The 19,683-nt window shown below is 40.5% G+C and overlaps 1 protein-coding gene across 5 annotated transcripts in view; it reads right to left on the bottom strand.

Moving 5' to 3' along the window:
* Positions 1 to 10,143: 10,143 nt before the first annotated feature.
* The window catches only part of C22H18orf63 (chromosome 22 C18orf63 homolog), a 39,740-nt gene continuing 30,200 nt past the window's right edge, over positions 10,144 to 19,683 (bottom strand). For all 5 annotated transcript variants that reach the window (XM_070452971.1, XM_020877045.2, XM_070452970.1 and 2 more), the window contains 3 exons: positions 14,455 to 15,468; positions 14,178 to 14,264; positions 10,144 to 12,911 (listed from right to left, as the gene is read on the bottom strand). In XM_070452971.1, coding sequence (XP_070309072.1) covers positions 14,211 to 14,264; positions 14,455 to 15,468 — 1,068 coding nt within the window. In that variant the 3' untranslated portion in view covers positions 10,144 to 12,911; positions 14,178 to 14,210. The remainder of the gene's footprint in view (positions 12,912 to 14,177; positions 14,265 to 14,454; positions 15,469 to 19,683) is intronic.

The raw sequence follows: 19,683 nt of genomic DNA, 5'->3' as shown, positions 1-19,683 counted from the left end.
CAGGTGACTGAACCTGGCTCTCCTGCACTGCAGGCAGATTCTTTACCCTCTGGCCCACCAGGGAAGCCCTTCATCAATAGGCCAGTCCTCGTTTCCCCTCTTCTTTTAGCTTGGCGTCTTTGGGATGGCCGTGTCCAAGTTCAAGGTGGACACGAAACAGAACAGAACAGCTGTTCTCTGTGGGCGGTGAGCGGCGCTGATGACCGGAGGGCGCTGACATCCACCGGCCCTGCCAGTCCCCGCCCCCTTCTCCACGTGCTCGGGAGGCCCAGCTGACAGTGCTCCACATCCAGGACAGTGTGTGTGAGTTCCTGAAGTTATGAGAACCAGCAGCCTCTGATCTTAAGCTCCACGTGACGAGGAAAGTGCAATGTTCTCAGCTTGGATTAGGAACGTCCTCGCTTGGGGCCTGGCAGGGAGAGCCCAGTGGGGGCCAGGCCTGGGGAGGAGTAAGTGTCGTCGGGGGCAGAGGCAGCCACTGTGAGGCCAAGAGGGCTGTGGGTGTCGCACTGCCTGGGGTCACTCCCTGCGTCCCACCTCCCCTCCCTGTAGGTCCGGGTGCTCCGCGCACCCGAGAGGTTAGAAAGGTTCACACAGTCAATCCGTTCGCAATTCCTATTACAGGATAGGGTGGAGATAAATAAATGCAAAATGTTCATGGAAGAACTCATAACTCTTTTGAAGAAGGGTGTTGTATTAGTCAACACTCTCCAGTGAAATAAAACCCATCGGGTATATGTACTTCTCCTGTTAAACACACACGCACACACACACATATGGAGATTTATTATGAGGAACTGCATCATGAAATTTTGTAGCCTGTGATCTGACTCCTGGGCTGTAGCCCGCCAGGCTCCCCTGTCCACGGGATTCTCCAGGCAGGAACACTAGAGTGGGTGGCCATTTCCTTCTCCAGGTGATCTTCCCCAACCATGGATCAAACATGGGTCTCCTACATTGCAGGCAGATTCCTTACCGCCTGAGCCCCCCAGGAAGCCATGAGCAGCTGGCAACCGCGGGGCCAGCAGCTTACGGACCGTGACAGACAGTCATCTGGAGAGACGCTGAGTTGTGGCCCTGGCTCCCCAGCCTGTAGGAAGTGGAGGTTTCCACTAGAGAGACTAGAGGAATGCATGACATCTCCTTTCGTTAGGCTGTGGTTAAGTCAGGACTTTGGAACTCAAACTAGAGCCTGGAGGAGGAATAAAAGTCAAATGTGAGGGTGATGGCGAGAGTGGGGCTTGGTGCGCCAACAGAGGCACAGTATGACCTCAGAGGTGGGGTGGAGGCGCGGACCATTTCCAGTTAAGCTGTGCGGAGAGATACACTTTTATGTACCCCAAGAAGAAATAACCATCAAAAGAGAATTGAAAGAGCCCTCAAGTTGTTCTATTTAAAGTTGATGCAGGCCGCCACATGACTCCGTAACTCACTTCATAGCTCCTTCTGTAGCCCACTTCCTCTTTCAAAGCACAAAATTCTGAATGATGGAAAAAAAAAAAATGTCCCTTGTTTGCTTCCCTTTAAATATCACTGGATTCCTCAGAATTTGTGACTTTAAGGACTTAAAATAATTCAAACTACCTCTGCCACAGTGTCTTCACCCACTTTCATCAGCTGCTCCTTTGTTAATTTACAAGGCAGAGACCTGGACAAGAATATCTATGATCCAACTCAAGGGACTTCATCTTCTGCAACAAGAGAACTGACCAGTGTCTTAAAACTTAACTAGAATTCCAATGTTGTGAGAACTAAGTTGAATAAATTCTTAGCTGAACTTCCCAGACACTGTTACAATTATGAAAGGGAGAAGGTAGTGGGGTTAGGACTTGGCATTAGATATCAGTAGGCACCCACATGAGTTTGGAGGCTATTTTTATGTTCTAACCACTTATGGAAAACAAGGCAGAATCTGTAATTCCCAATTCATGATACTCTTCCTCACTGAACAAGAGCAATAAAACACAATGACTGTGCGTGAGACTAGATTTGTAAAGAGAGATGAATGGAGAGAGAACAGAAAAATGCAACGATTTCCTCCCTCATAAGAGATGAGAGTTTGAATTTGTCCTTGAGGCTGAACATCTTTTTCTTCTGGGAAGCCACCGCAATGCAGAAAGACCCTCTTCTGGGAAAGGAGATATTTGAAGCCATGTGGCTCTGGCTCCAACCCCTCTGCATAGTAATATGAAGGCTGTAATTATTGTGGCCAGTCACATTTCTGCAGATGGTGATCCTTTAGAGTCATTTTCTTTCCCAAATATGGATTTACACTGCAACGTGTTGTTCAGCTGCTAAGTCATGTCATACTCTGTGTGAGCCCATGAACTACAGCACGCCAGGCTTCCCTGTCCTTCAGTTTCCCAGAGTTTGCTCAATCTCATGTCCATTGTGTCAATAATGCCATCCAACCGTCTCATCCTGTCATCCCCTTCTCCTCCTGCCTTCAGTCTTTCCCAGCATCAGGGTCTTTCCCAGTGAGTCAGTTCTTCGCATCAGGTGGCCAAAGTATTGGAGCTTCAGTTCAACGACAGTCCTTCCGATGAATATTCAGGGTTGATTTCCTTTAGGATTGACTGGTTGGATCTCCTTGCTGTCCAAGGGACTCTCAAGAGTCTTCTCTAGCTCAAGAGTCTTTGAACTTTCACCACAGTTCAAAAGCATCAATTCTTCCCTGCTCAAATTTCTTTATGGTTCAACTCTCACATCCATGCCAATATTTTATTATTTGTTTTCGTGAAGTTGCTATATTGTTCCTCAAAGGCAGTGTTGAGAAAAGTCCCCAGATTGTAGGAAATCTAAGCAGGTCTGACCTTCACTTCTCTGCTTGGAGGAGAGGCCAATGGGAAAGAAAGAGAAAGAAGAAGTCTGGACGGCAAGGCCGGATAAGAAGGGGAAAGAATCAACTGGACTTGGGGTGGCCCATATATACGCCATACACGGGCTGTAACAAGTCTTGTATCAGACAAGTCTCAGTAAGTTTAAAATAAATGACCACAGTAGACTTCCTAGAAAGCAAAAACAGAAAAAAAAAACATCTGGAAAAGTCATAAATATTTGGAAAGTAATCAAGCTTCTAAGGAGAAATTTAGAAAAACTCAATTTATACTGAATTGAGATGAAAGCACACATTAAAATTATGAGATGTGCTTAAAGCATTGCCTAGAGGGACATTTATAAATGCTAAAAATGCTTGTGTTGGAAAAGAGAAAGCTCTAACACCAGTGTTCTAAGTCAGTTCAGTCTCTGCATCATGCGACCACAGCCTCTTCACAGAAGCCTCGTATCCAGCCTGTGTTCCTCTAACCCTAAATCCCCCATCCCTTCTGTCCAGCAGCATCTCTCACTGCTCCTTCCTCCTTGCCTCCTTCTAGCCTCACAGACCTTCTCTAGTTAGACTTACCATGCCTTTCTCTGGTCTTCTCACACACAGGTTTTCCTCTGTCTAGACCGCTCGTTCTGGGCTTCCCGGGTGGAGCTAGCAGTAAAAAACCCATCTGCCAGTGCAGGAAGTGTAAGAGACGAGGGTTCAGTCCCTGGGTTGGGAAGATCCCCTGGAGGAGGGCATGGCAACCGACTCCAGTATTCTTGCCTGGAGAATCCCATGGACAGAGGAGCCTGGTGGGCTATGGTCCATGGGGTCACAAAGAGTCAGACATGAGTGAAACAATTTAGCAGCCATGCAGACCACTCTTTTACCTCCAGGGCACACTACGAATTCTCACCCACAGAAATATCCTTAAAAGTCTCTTCTTTCTGGAAGACTTGCTGCTGCTCTAGATAGCTTCCATAATAGCTCATTGTATAGGGTCAGCCAAAAATTCGTTCAGTTTTTTCTGTATACTGTTGCAGAAAGAACTCTTAGGCTAACCCAACACCTCTTTTCTGGCAGCATTTAACATCTCTTCGCGGCCTGATTGCCTCTCTTCCCTGCTGGATATGGGGAGGATTGACTGGGTCTTTTAAATCTGATATATATCTGGCGCATAGCACAGTTCCTGGCAGATGTGTGTTGTGTTTTTAGCTGCTAAGTTGTGTCTAACTCTTGCGAGCCCATGGACTGTAGCCTGTCAGGCTCCTCTGTCCATGGGATTCTCCAGGCAGCAATACTGGAGTGGGTTGCCATTTCCTTCTCCAGGGTCCTGGCACATAGTAGGTACTTTCTAAATATTTGACAAATGAATGAATGAAAGCCTATTTTTAGTGGGAATATGACCACTAAGTTTTTGGTTACAGTCAACGAGGTCAGGGTTTTGGGGTTACAGCTTGCAGGCAACATTGGTTATTTCCCAGCACCCACTTGCTGCTGCAGCTTGACAAGGGCCCTGAATTCTGTTTGGGGATTCACATGGTTCCCAGGAAGCGTATACTTACCGTGGCTCCAGTAGTTACTTAAATATTCACCTTTGAGAAAGCTCATCAGCTCTTGTGGTTTTAACTGCTTGAAACTGCAGTTTCTCAATTCTGTTAGTGGGGCTCCCTCTGAGGCTCCAGGGCCCTCCCATTTCCTTGTCTTCCCTCAGTGAGAGCTGGTGTGTGATGTTGTCCAGCAGTACCCCTCTCATGCTTCCCTGGGAGGAGGGTTTGGGAGGGTCTGGAGAGTCGCCCCGTGCCCTCGGAAGAGCAAAAGCAGACACTCGGCACACATCCGAGGGAAGCATGCCTGATGTCGTGAAGAAGATGAAACAGATAAGAATAAAAGAGGAAAACCAAGGGGAATTAACCTAAACAGTGTCACTCCCGTGATAATTTTGTATATGTAACGCAAAAGAAAATGGCTGTTTGGCCAAGAGAAAAAAAAGGTGTCTTGCTCCGTCTAATTGTTTAAAGAAATCATTATCAGGGTGTAGCTGATGCACAACGTTGCGTTAGTTTCAGGTTACAGTAAAGTGAGATCAGCTATGGAAGTGAAAGTTGCTCAGTCGTGTCCAGCTCTTTGCAACTATGCAGTCCATAGGATTCTCCAGGCCAGAATACTGGCATGGGGAGCCTTTCCCTTCTCCAGGGGATCTTCCCAACCCAGGGGTCGAATCCAGGTCTCCCGCATTGCAGGCGGATTCTTTACCATCTGAGCCACCAGGGAAGCCACACGTATCCCCTCCTTTTCGGATTTCCCGTCCACACGGGCTGTTACAGACAACCGAGGAGAGTTCCCCGTGCCGCTTCTCTGGGGGCAGGAAAGGTGTGAGGTCAGGCAGAGACACTGAAGACGTTCTGAGAGGGACTTCCCCAGTGGTCTGGTGTCTGAGACACCGTACCCCCAATGTAGGGGGCCTGGGCTCAATTCCTGGTTGGAGAACTAGACCCCACATGACGCAACTAAGAGTTTGCATGCCACAAGTAAAGCTCCTCCGTGCTAGAGCTAAAAACTAGGACCTGAGTGCTGCAACAAAGATGGAAGATTCCACATGTTGCAACTAAGAGCCAGTGCAGCCAAAGAAATAAGTAAATGAATATTAAAGAGGAGAAGCCACATGCACACCCACGGCTGATTCATGTCAATGTATGGCAAAAACCACTACAATATTGTAAAGTAATTAGCCTCTAATTAAAATTAATTAATTTTTTAAAAAGAGATGCTTCTGAGGTACTGAACCTCCCATGTATGCTTTATAAACTCTTTTGAATCCATGATATCTTTCACAATGAGGAGATTTTTTAAAGAGCAAGATGGGACTAGAAAGCAACAATTATCTCATCCTCGTCATTATAATGGTAACGTGAACAACGTTTACTCTGTACCTCAGTCCTCACTGTTCTGTGAAGGACTCGGACTCCTGGGCCATGATCTCTTTCTGGTCTAGTGTTCTGTCATTCAGCAAAGAGCAGGCAGGTTTGAAGGAAACTTGAAGGGACATTTGGTCTATTTCTATACGTCCCAGAAGATTTGCCAGTTAATTAAAGCCAGTCCAGGCAAAAGTGACCCAGTTTGACTTGGAAATTCCACTCTCCCCTTCTCCAGGAAGAGATTACACAGCCTTGTTATGTAATCAACTTTAAATGTCTGAAAATGCTTCCTTCTGAGTTACCCAGATGTTCTATGCTTTGTGGTCTCTCAAAACAGTGAGATGATGCATTCGAAGTTGGAAAGCTTCGGGAGGCTGAGTCTAAGGGGAGCTGCCTGTTGGAAACGTCACGGTCCCCAACATCCAGAGGAAGCCGCCTACCCATTCCTCCAGCACCGCAAGGTGGAGATGCGACCTGGGAGACGCACGTGCAGAGAGGGAGCAGCAAGGACTGCTGGGCTGATGCTCTTCTTGGCCAAACAAAATCTTTGTCACGTTGGCAGTACAATTACAACTCGGTGATCTCTTAAAGGAAAACCCGCCTGTTGTGTGTTAACGTTCCTATATGCGACGGAAACTCAAAACCATATGTTTCAATATAAATATTTTCTGATCAGGTAGAGCAAGCATTCTGGTGCTCATAGCCCCCAGATTTGAACCGCACTTGAAATCAGGTTAACTAGAGCTAAATTTAATCATTGTGCAACTGGATTGGGTGTATACAACCTGGGGTATTGAATGTCCTACTTTATGTTGTTTTTATTCTCAATTTCGTTTAGTTATTTCCTCAGGGACTGCAGAGCAATAGTAGGCAGCAAAGTAATGAAATGTGGTAAATCTGGTTAAAGAGAAATATGACTAAAAATACTTTCCTTTGTTTCATCTCAGCAGCCCCATATATAGCGTGGCTTTCTTTAGTTTATGAAGTATTAAAACTTTCTTTCTTAGGAGAGAAAAGGCAGGCTTGGATTTATTGCTCTGGGAAACATAGCTTGCTTAATGTTATAATATCTAAGAGTTCTTTGTTTCATAGCTATGCCGTAAAAGTCTAGGTCATAATCATTAACTGCCTTTTATGTGTGTGTGGGGGGGCGTGTGTGCACATGCGCATGTGTGTGCGTGCATGCACGTGTGTGCGCGCTCATGTGCTCAGTCCCGTCTGACTGTAGCCCGCCAGGCCCCTCTGTCCATGGGAATTTCCAGGCAAGAATTCTGGAGCGGGCTGCTGTTTCCTTCTCCATAACAGTGTGTAGGGACCCATTAGAAGGACATGATACTGCTCTGAAGAGTGTCTGAAGTGTTAGTGTCTGCAGAGCTAATAATGTTAGCAAGCGTGTATACACATAGTTGGTTTCTTATCCAGTAACTTTGTCAGGATGAACCTCTAGACACTGAATTGCTGGGTGGAGAAGCATGAAGCAGGGCATCACCCTGGGCAGGACGAGCTGAGCCTCACAGGGCTGCCTGTGAACCCCACACCTCAGGTGGTATTGCCACTGCCCTTTGCCCTTGCTGCTCGCCCCCAAAGGCACCTCACTCTGCTTTCAAGCTGCTGTTATATTCTGGGAGCCCTGGGCACCCACCATCCTTCAGAGAACTGTCAGAATGCAACCATTATTAACTACAGCCCCATTTTACCATCTTACAGCCCCAAAAGTAAGACCTTTCTAGCTTCTACGCTGTGTGAGGGTTTTCTGGTTTTTGGTATTATTTTTCTCAAAATAACACACACACATACCCCATGAAATATAACCTACACATCAAAAAGTGCATAAACATATAGATAGAGTTTAATAGACAATTATAAAGTCAATGCTTGCATAAAATAATATCACCCAGGGCAAGAAATGAAATGGAAATAACCACTGTTCCAAAAGGACTTCCCTACCATCTACCTGCCCAGGTTACATTCCCTCTTCTCCCTTGGGAGGCACCACTGTACTGGATTTTTAAACAATTTCTTTGTTTTCCTTTATAATTTCTATAATTTTATTTTCCTTTTTAATTTTCATCCCCGAGGGCTTCCCTGGTGGCTCAGTGGTAAGAATCTGCCTGCCATGCAGGGGATGCAGGATACTTGGGTTCGCTCCCTGAGTCAGGAATATCCCCTGGAGGAGGGCAAGGTAACCCACTCCAGTGTCCTTGCCTGGAGAATCCAATGCACAGAGAAGGCTGGCAGGCTACAGTCCATGGGGTTGCAGAGTCAGACACGACTAACTTAGCACACATGCACGAATTCATCCTTAAACAACACAGTTGAATTTGTCCTCTCTTTGGACTACCCGTAAATGGAAGCTCTTTTGTTATCTTGCTTCTATATGTTTGTAAAATTCCTAACAGTCATTTAGATTGTGTTTGAGCTATTATGAACAGGGATAGTATGAAATCTTACATGTATCGGTGCCTTTCTGGACTCTGTTCCAGTGGTTTGTTAATCTGCATACCAATACCATATTGTTTTAATTATTACAGCTTTGTATAAATCTTGCTATCTGGAGAGCAAGTTCTCCCTTATCTTTTTTCCTCTAAGAGTCTTTGTTTATTCTTGACTTTTACATTCCTATATCAATTTTATAAGAAGCTTATCAAGTTCTAAAACAAATATGTTGAAATTTGGATCGAAACCTCTTTCGATTTTTCCATCATTGAATTCTAATCTATGAACGTGACATAGTTCTCCATTTACTTGGATAGTATTCTTTAATATAATTCAATAAAGTTCCATTTCTTCCTAAAGGTTTTGGTATTTCCGATAGTTTTATGTGTCTGATACTATCTTAAGCTAAGTTTTGGCTTGAGGTTTCTTGGATCACCTTGGTGATACATGTTGGGGCAGAAATCCACCGGGGGGCCCTCCCTGGGGGAAGAGCTCGTGGAGCTGGTTACTGAGGGCTTCCCTTGACTGTGGGCACAGCCTTCAGGGGCCCAGCAAAGCAAAGCGCACGTGCCGCAGGGCGTGCGCTCCTCCTAGAGGAGCTCTGTCTCTGCGGGCTCTGGACTTCTGCATTTGTCTCCCCTCACTCTTCAATGTTATGAAAACACAGCTCCATTTCAAGTGTGGATTATCACATATCTTGGGAGCAAAAGTGATTTTGAATTCTCTGTTTACCTTTCTGGCTTTTTTCTTAGTTTTTTTTTTTTTTTTTTTTTTACTGTAATTCCTTATGTCATTTTGGTTCTTGGATGTTTCTATGAAATTTAAGAAAATTCGTCCAGCATTTTTAGTTGCTTTCCATGAGAGTGTTAGCTTGAACAACCTAGCATGCCATTATCAAAAACAGGAACTCCAAAAAGGTAGCTAGTTTTCAAATTCTGATCCAGACCAGAACAAGCATTTACCAAGCTGAGAACCAAAGGGAAATGAGGGCAGTGAGGCTGTATTTTCTTCATAAAAGTCCCATATTTCTTTCTTTTTGGTAGTAATGGTAAGGGGCAGAGCTAGAACTGGATTTGGAAAAGGCAATTTATATAAAATCCTTACTCTTAGAAATAAAACCTTATAATGATTTAAATAGCATGTTTTAAAAATTCCATTATGTTATTCATCTTAGCTAAACGATTATACTGACATATGTTCCCTCTATGTGCAGACCCAGGATTTTATTTTAAAAGCCGCTTAACTCATGTTCTTCAGAGATTTAAATATTTTATTCCAAACTATTTTAATGGTGAGATAAGTAGATATTTAATGAACCACAAAGCCAATTATTTTTTTCCCAAATTTCTCCTTGAATATGATGGCAGGTTTCTATTTTATAAAGGAATATATATATATTTTTCCTACATTTGTCACCTTCTAAAACATGATATAAATTGTTATCTTTACCGTTTGTCTTTCTGCCAGTGTTCACTGGTATATCCCAAGCATCTGCGATAGCTCTTGGAACACAGCAAAGACTAAATAAATGTCTGTTGAATGAAAGAATGTGAGACTTTGGGCTTCCTAGTGGCTCAGGGGTAAAGAATCCACTTGACAACGCAGAAGAAATGAGTTTGATCCCTGATCTGGGAAGAACCCACATACCACGGAGCAACTAAGCCCGTGGGCCACAACTGCTGAGCCTGTGCTCGTGAGCCCCGGAGCTGCCAGGCTGAGCCCACACGCCCCGGGGCGGGTGCTCCACACCGAGGAGCCCCGCAACGAGAAGCCCACATTTTGCAGTAGAGAGGAGTTCCCCACTCTGCAGCGAGAGAAAAGCCACATGCCAGCCAAGACCCAGCACAGCTGGATAAATAAATAAATGAAATTATATTAGAAAAAGGCATGTGCAACTTTGAGAACAAGGCTTTTGTTAAGGGGTGAGAACCTAAAATTGTTTACATGGAGCCAGCAGTAAATGCATGTGAAGAAATGGAATCACAGAGGTAAGAGAATTTATTATTTATCCAAGCCTTTCCAGTCCTACTTACAGTCACTCTGACATAGGGAAATACATCTATTTGAAAAACATTTCTTTCATTAAAAATAAACCACTATGACACCATGTAGGATACAACATAAGTATTTTAACCATCAACAAATAAAGACCATGACATCTTTAAGCACTTATCAATACTGACCATTCTTAAGTATCAGCAAATACTCAATATATTGTCAGTTTCAGCATAGCAGCAGATGATGTGAAATTTGAAAAACAGCAAACTGTTTAGTAAACTGGCTAGTCAGATAAAAGTTAATCATTGACTAACTCATATTTCTTACTTACTTGCTATGTAAGCAATAAATAAAATATAAATAAAATGAGATATAAAAATTATAGTAATATATAATAAAATACAAATAAAATAGTGACATAGTAAGCAAAATTGTGAAATTTAAAATATAAAGTGTGGAAAAAAATTTTAAATGTCTGTGAAGGTGAGTTTTAACATTAATTTCAGCATACTTCGTTTTTAAATGCAATGGCTGATCTTTTCAGATTCTGCATTTAGGCAAACAAAATCATTTATTTATGGTTTTAAAGTTGTAATGGTACTAAAGAAAAATGATTTGGGGGCAGAGTTAGGGGTATCCCACAATGCATATAGATAACCAAAAATTTAAACAAGAAAATAAGTAAGTTTCCCTTAATTAGACTTGGAATTATTCTGGCTTTCAAAATTATAATCTTTAAAATGAAACAAAAACTTCATTGATTTCTCCACTGAATTTGAACACAATGTGGCCTGAATATGGACTAGTAAATTATCAATCAATTTATCTTTATAGTAAATCATATATACATACACATATATGTATATGCATTTATATGTTATATATGTATATATATATTTGGTAAATTTTCATTTAGATATTATAAATATTACAAGATGAAAAATAAACCTATTCTATACCAGAAAACAGACTGATCCTAACATAAGCAGGCTTTTGCCATGTAGGCTAATATTTATCTAAAGAAATACTTTCCTATAAATTCTAAGTTTTAGACACTAACGGAATGAAGGAAGGGCTATCAAGATTTTGTATATAATGAACAGGAGGATACAATACACTACTTGATCAAGTGGATTTATCTTTTTAAATTATTTTGCTAAGTCTAATAGTAAACTAAGTTTTAACTCCTGAGGCATGATAACAGAACAGTAACAGGAAGGCAGTCTAGAGATACATGGAACAGGAGGAACACTGGTTTCAGGAATGAGTATGTGTTGTGGATGACTGATCAAGTCATCAAATATTTATCCTTATTAACAGTACTTTCATAAATATTTTCACCATAGCTCACAAAGTGACATACTGTTTTTTACTGCAGTCTACTAGTTGTCCATCATACTAGTTTTAGAATGAGAAAGACATATTCAAAACAGGGTTTAAAGCAGATGTACTTCCCTATGAAAATGGTAAAATAATTATAAAATAGAGATAACTCTGGAAAATAGAAATTTTTAGAGCAAAGGTATACAGTAAACTAACAAGGTACAATTTCAAGAGCAATAATTATATTTACAGTTTTGAAATAAAATTTGTGTTCATTTTTGCCCATAATAGCAATGGTTTAGTGAAGTAGTAAAAGCAGCAAGTCATACTAAAAAAATCTAAGTTCAACTTCTATTTGACTCTCTACTAGCTCTTTTTTAATGAAGGATTATTTCAGTGGGACATCAATAAGGATTTTTGGTTTCTTTAAATACCTTACCACAACAATTATATCACATTTTGTAAATTAAATATCTAAAATGTTTGAAAGCCAGAATAATACTTGTTAGAACAGAAGCTCCATTTCAGTTTCCCTCTTTTTAAATATTAGACCAAATGTCATTGTTGACATTTGCTTCGATATATTTATACTTCTACATCTTGGCCAGGAACCCAGAATGGAATGGGACTGCTGGACACTAAACTACCCATTCAATTGCAGTCTTATCACTGCAAGACTGAACGAATAAAATCTCCCTCCAGTATGCTGATTATATGATTGAAGGTTCTAGTTCTTCTGTGAAATCGATTTTATTTTTATGGAGGGCTTCCTGTTAGTTTGCTTATTAAACTAAAATGAAATTTAGTGATTCAACAAAGATATGGTAGACCTTCAAAATGTAATGTATATAAACACATTCTTTTCTTTTTCTTTAAAAATATTCTATGCTTTATCTGTAAGAGAAAACATATTTAGGGTAAAACAAATGATGGGCTGAATTCGCTTTAAATTAGTATAGTAAAAAAGTGTGTCAATGATAAACAGATGAAACAGAGTGGCAAAATATTAACAATTCTTGAAGCAGGGTGATAGGTACTCAGAGGTTTTTTATACTATTATCTATATGTTCTGTGGTTGAAAATTTTAATAGTAAAAATAAAGAATCCAAGCAAGTTTCAATAATAAAAATAGTAAAGGTAAAATAAAGACATTTCCAATGAACTACTGTATAAATGGACATTTTGCAAAGATCTGTACTAGACTAATTATGTAATGTGTGTTGTTATAGTGAAAAGTTGGGAACAACTTAAATGTCAATCATTAGGAACAGTCAAACACAGTAACAATGTATTTGATAGCAATGGAATAGTATCCAACGATGAAAAAGCCTGTCAGTGAAAAAAGAGTTTCCACAGCAGCATATAGAGCCTGATTCCTTGTTCACAGGAGTGTGTGCATGTCCATCCATTGTTCAGAGTGGTTATCTCTACAAAGAGGAATTGCAGGTGGTTCATTACTTTTAACCTTTTCCTGGGCCTGTTTTGTATTATTCAAAAATTTTACAGGCATATATATTAATTTTATATTTGGGGGATATTGTTTTCTATAACGATATCCTATGATTTTTCTCATCATGTTATTCTTCCGAGCTGATGGAATTATTTTTTTAATTGTTAAAAATTGTGTTAGGTCTTATGTGATTCAAAGAGGGCTTCCCAGGTGACTCTAGTGATAAAGAACCTGTCTGCCAATGCAGGAAACTCAAGAGATGTGAGTTTGATCCCTGGGTTGGGAAGATTCCCTTGAGAAAGAAATGGCAACCTACTCCAGTATTCCTGCCTGGGAAATTCCATGGACAGAGCATGGAGGGCTATATTCCATGGAGTCACAAAAGAGGTGGATAGAACTAAGAGACTAAATAACAAAAAATTCAAAGTGGCAAAGTGCTATACTTCTAAAACAATATGAAACTCAGAGTAGATTTCATTATCTTAAACAATGGAAATAAAAATAAATGAAAATAGACTTAATTATCTTTTGGTTAATTCAAATCAGGCCAAAATTCTATTAATTATGGAAAGAAATAGTATTTGGAAGAGAAAATAAGAAAATGCTTTCTAATTTGTTCATAATAAACTTGAACTGAAAATATTCCAACAATTCTATGCAGAAAAATATTCGTGTATATTTTAGTAACATGTCTGTTCTTAAACGGATGGCAGGACAAAATAAAATGCTTTTTCCAGATGCATGGTTTTGTGATTTCAGAGCTGTGGACTAGCATTTTCAGCTAAATCTCAGGTTTAACTCTAGTTAGCACTGTAAAATTCTTTGGAGTAAACTTGAACTTAATGATTAACTTTGGAAACATCATTTGAGGTTAGTTATCTCGGGTGAGAGTCCAAAAAGCAGGTGTTCTAATGGGTGTGAAATCTCACATCTTCAGGCAGTCTGTTGCTGCAGTACCCTCCTCTGAGTCTGCCGAGACCCCAGAACACAGTGGGTGGGAGCCAGCGATGGGACCCCTCTACCTCACCCCTTTTTAGGGACCTCTTACAACACACCACAGCTGCTGTGCACAGTCCTTCGTCAAGGGCTGTACTTTCCCCACCATTTACTATTTCCTAGATTTTAAGGCTTCAAGGATTAAAGGTAGCTCCTTGGGTACATGAGATTGGGGACCCCTAATCTTGGTGATTCCAAATGTGGGTGATGTCACAAAAAACGACTCAGAAGATATCAGTGAAGTTACCTGCTGGATATTTCCTTCTTTCACATCCATGTCCTAAGCTTTAGGAATGAGAGACTTCTTGGGTTTTGATTCGTCCAAGTGATATATCTGTAACCAGATTGAAGAATTACATTTTATTATAAATTAATTGTGTATACTTTCAGGTGTGTTAGATACTCTGATTCTCAGTGTGTTTCTAGAAGATCTTTGGCAAATCATTTTTATCTTTATTTAGGGGGTTTAAAAGTGTATCACGTGATGAGTGGTCCCAGATTAAAATTGCGTTTTGGTTTTTTACCTGCTTCCTAGAAGCACGGGATTGTCCACAAAGGACAGTATTGGAGCGAGGCTTCTTTGATGTTTTTGGAGAGTCCTGACATAACTTCTTTTTAGACCTGGGGGCTGTTCTGCTGACTGTTAATCGGTGGTCAGTTACATCCGATTCTTTAGTTTGGCCAACTGACTGCGGCTCTGGCGGTTGGGAATCTTCCGGATCTGTGTCTGATTCAAAAATACGTGGCTGGCTTTTCACTTTTAGTGACTCATGGCTTTTCCCTAAAATCTGTGTTATATATTTGCTTGTCAAATTCTCTTTTCCATTCACTTGGGAGCCAACAGCACTTTTTATTACACCTAAATTGCCAGCTGGCATCTGAAATACTGAACTATTAGACAGTTGTTTACTTTCACTTGAACTCATGATCAATGATCTTCCACTAGAAAGTGGATTTTTTGTCATATTTCCATAGGACTCAGTGTTTTTTTCTTGCCGAGATCTACAAGTCTTGAGATTTAGATTTTTAGCCTTCATTTGAATGCTATGATTACGTTGTTTAGTAGTTGGATCTAAATTCGGTTTATCATCCTGGATCTCACTAGATTTAAGGGAAAACAACTTAGATTCTGTATCAACACGTTTTCTTCTCAGGTTCTCAGGTGGTAAGATACTTCTGTTCATCTGTAATGGTCGACTTTTGAAAACTGGTATGAATTTAGGGGCAATATTACGTTGGGGGCTAAAGCTTGTGTCTTGAACTCGAGCACTTCCTCTGTTGGGCACGGGGGCTCCCAGTACTAGTGCGGCCTGGTCCGACAGCAGTTTCTTGCTGCTCTGCACAGACTCCGGTTGGAGGCGCAGAGCGCAGGACCCCGCGGGCTTCGGCCGGCTGGCCGAGGGCGCCCCCTTGTGGCCCGCAGCTGCTGAGCACGGCGGGAAGCTCGGAGCCCGGGAGGGTCCTGGGGAAGAGGCTGGAGCTGGAGCGGACCTGAACCTCTGTTCAGCCGTTAGATTGGGAAGCTTGACTTTGTTTTCCTGAAAGGATAAACATTAGAAAATGTGAAACTGTCCTTAAAGGAAAAGAAATAATTTATAAAATATCAAGATAAGAATAAAAAGTAACACTACAGTGTATAGAACAGCTAAAGGAAAACAAAAAACAAATGGGCCTTATTGAGGACACGTGTGTTTATGACTTTTATCCTACTTTCAATACTATCCATACAAGTTAATGTTTTCAGATGACATTATGTTCTAAACTGTAGTAAATGAGCTGTAAAACCCATACACTTAGCTACTACCGTTGTATTTCAAACGTGCTCATGCGTCTTTCTCTCTTCTCTCCGTGTTTTTCCCTTTGAGCTTCCCAAAGATCATTTATCAGTATTTGTCACCAAAAACAAAAAAAGAGGACAATGTAGTGCTCTTATCTTTTAGTGTGCATGTTCACTCTCCTTAAGTAAATACTAGACTCTTTGAGGGTAGGAAAACCATGAGTTACTTACTCTTACATCCTTCACATTCTTAAATCCTCCACACAGCTACTAACAAAACACTCAAAGAAATTAAAGTAATGGAAGAGGCATTTACACTGGGCCTTTCAGAGTAAGGGCAATATTGACTATAGGGCACCGACTGTCTTAATCCTTTTGTCTTCTCATTGCCTACTAGAGTGCTGGTACCCGGAAGCGTTTTGGAAACATTTGTCAAACTGACTTGTCAGATGTATCAAGGAGAAACAAGTGTTCATAGTCTTCTTAAACAAATTGTGGTAAAAAAATATAAAACGTCAAATAATACCATTTTAACCATTTTTAAGCATACAATTCAGTGGCATTAAGTATATTCCCCACTGTACTTCTGCTGTGTAAGCATCACTACTATCTATTTATAAAACTTTATGCCAAACAGGAACTTTGGAGGCTTTAAGCAATAATTCCGTTTCCTTCTCTTAGCACGCCTTCTAGAGCCTAGAAATCTAAAATGAACATTTTCTCCTTTGCAGCTAGGATTCAGGATGTGATTTAAGATCAACCAATCAGATGCACTCATAGAATATTTGGAAGAAAGAAGTGAGGTAAAGTCATGCCTCTGTAGTTTCTGCTGAAAGGTCTACTTATGGATGACTTTGGAATTTTGGTGGCAGAGTTAGCAGAAGTCCAAGTGTCCACTCACCAGCTTTGTAGATGTCTGGAAACAGAGCTTAGGACAGTCACTTTCCTGGTGTAGATCACATTAGGTAAACATACCACATGCGCTTTACCACACACCACACACCTCACCCTAGGAGGCTTTCCTCTGTACACAGGTGCTACCGCGGGGAGAATGATTTCTAAATTTGCATAAATTCTATCTCAAAAAGATGCTTTGTCAGAAGTGACTAAATCATCTTAAAGTGCCTAGACTGAATATTTTCTATTTGACGAAAATATGGTTCAAGAATTAAGTTGAAAGCAATTACAGAAAATCCAAGAACATTTTTAGACTCTTGGTTTTTATAAACTGTAATAACTGTTAAACAGCATCCATACTACTTGAGATACAAAAAGAAAAACTCAATCTAGGCAGATTTATATAAGAATAGGTTACTTGTATTCTGATATAAAACTCATCTAGAATATGTATCTGAAACGTTTACATTCATGTCCAGTTTTGTCTTCAGGAATATACCTAAATATACCTGAATATTTTCCAGGAATATACCTCTGATGGAAATAATTTCCAGGGGCTTTTTTTTGCCCCCAAGCCTGTCAATATATTATTTATGCATTCTTTCAATTTCTAAAATATAGTAAATAGCCCAAAGGGGGAACCTCTAGGTTTATATTAAAAAAATCTTTAAAGGCTACAAAAAGGGCTTATGTAAACAGCAGATGAAATCATAAATAATTCACAGAACTTAAAATACATAAATTGTCGACAAACCGAAGCTCTGTGAAATAACCTGAGAGAAAGCATGTGCTTTACCACATCATGACCTCTGTTCTGCCAGGCGTCCCTGTGGCTTAGGTGGCTTTTAATTTCTAGAACCGCACACAATTCATGTAACTTTGTACATTAATGTAAAATTACAGAGGGAAACCAAAAGCTTTAACTTATATTTAAATAGATATCAAATAGAGGCCCAGAATTAAGAAAATATTTAAATAAAGCTTGAAGACTAACCAAAATGATGGATCATATGTGCTTTAGCTATTAAAATTTGGTTCTGTGCCTTGCACCACCCGAATGTTTCTTTAATTAAAGTTGAACCAGGATTCAGTTAAGCTCAGATTTAGCTAGAGGTTTGTGGGAAATATGGGTCTTGAAAGAAAGTGTTAAGTTTCAAAGTGTTAAGTGACAACAGGGGAACCATCAATCAAATGCAAAATATGGAACATTTTCCAGGGTAAATGATCCATTTTTCCCAGCAAATAACTGGCACAAATAAAAGGGAAAGGAGTTTGGATGTTACATAATAAAAGAGATCTAAAAGATATAACAACCAAACTAAGTGAACCTTGCTTGGATTCTGATTTAAACAAAACCTTTAAAATAAATCTTTGAGATAGATAGGGAATTAGAGTATGAACTAGGCTCAGATGGTAATAAATCTGCCTGCAATGCAGGAGACCCGGTTTCAATCCCTGAGTGGGGAAGATCCCATGGAGAAAGGAACAGCTACCCACTCCAGTATTCTTGCCTGGAGAATCCCACGACAGAGGAGTCCATGGGGTTGCAAAGAGTTGGACATGACTGAGCAACTAAACACACACACAGAGTAATTACTGTTAAATAATTTTTTAAAAAGCTCTTATCAGAAAAAGACACATATTAGTACTAAAGTCTTTACAGATTAAATAATAGTACATCCTGGATTTGTTTTAAAATATCACAGTTTACCCTGCATTCCAAAAATATGTCAAGAAGTAACCGGATGGTAGGCATACAAGAGTTCATTATACTATAGTAACTTCTTTTATGTATCTTGGAGAACTCTCATAATTTTTTTTAAAAACTAATTGGGCTAGGCACTTCTGCTAATTTATGAAACCCTTTTTTAAGTCAGTTGAGTTTTTTCAAGCAGTTTGATCCATTTAGTTTTCATTTTTTTACTTTATTCTTTTTTAGTACTGCATGACTCTCAGAGCTAACAAGGTGGTAGCAATAACAGAAACTAACATTTACTGAAGGTTTAAATACAAGCATCTGTTCCAAGGAGGATTATCTAATCTAAAAATAAAACCCACAAAACCCTGTGTAGTCTGGTTCTGGGAAGGAAACAGTGATATGCTGCACAGAGCTCCTTCCAGAAAGGGGGATCCCTGCTGCTGGGTGCTATCAGCAAACCTCCTTTGGCAGTCAGCCCCTGCAGAGATGGCCTCGGTTATGGATGGCCATCTCACCCAAGAATTTGCCTGTCTCGAGGTGGCCCAAATCTAACAACAGATTGGAAGGAGGCACAAAGCCCTGCTATTTTGGCCAATGCAGAACCACCGTGATTGGCCATTTTAGTACCTGCTTTGGTTTTGACTTCTCCCTTCACCCAATCTTCCTTCCCTGCCCCTCACGGGTGTTGATTCCAAGGGTAGTTCTCAACAATCATCACACACACTGGACTCTGTTTCAGAGCAGGCCTCCTGAAGAGCCCAATTTGTGATGAGCACTAGCATTACCACTACTGCGGTGCCCCATTTCACAGCTGGGGGAACGGAGGCACAGAGAGGTCAAATAACTTGTCCAAGATTATACACAGGCTTCCCTTGTGGTTCAGCTGGTAAAGAATCCACCTACAATGTGGGAGACCTAGATTCGACCCCTGGGTTGGGAAGATCCTTTGGAGAAGGGAAAGGTTACCCACTTAAGTATTCTGGCCTAGAGAATTCCATGGACTGTATAGGTCATGGGGTCACAAAGAGTTAGATATGACCGAGCAACTTTCACTTTCAAGATTAAATAAGTAATAAGGAGTTCAAACCCAGGCAGCCTGTCTCCAGAGCCTGAGATCTTAACCACAAATGTAAACTTTCCAATTTTAGAACTAAAAATCTGATTCTTCAGGTTTCAGTTTTAATTTTACAATGTATTGAACTGTGTGGCTTTGGTTGAATTACTTGAATGCTGTGAGCTTCAGTTTCCCTTTCTGCAAAATTGAGGAAACAATTTTTTACCCCAAGAGTCTATTTTGGTAATTAAATAAGAAGGCATACAGAAGGTGCTCAATAAAACTGGGTAGAAGAAATTCTTATCGTCAGTGTTCCAATTGTCAGA

This window comes from Odocoileus virginianus, chromosome 22 (genome assembly GCF_023699985.2).
Source record: "Odocoileus virginianus isolate 20LAN1187 ecotype Illinois chromosome 22, Ovbor_1.2, whole genome shotgun sequence".
In the NCBI taxonomy this organism is placed as follows: domain Eukaryota; kingdom Metazoa; phylum Chordata; class Mammalia; order Artiodactyla; family Cervidae; genus Odocoileus; species Odocoileus virginianus.
Note: the sequence above shows the minus strand (reverse complement) of the source record. Positions and strands in the feature narration are given on the sequence as shown.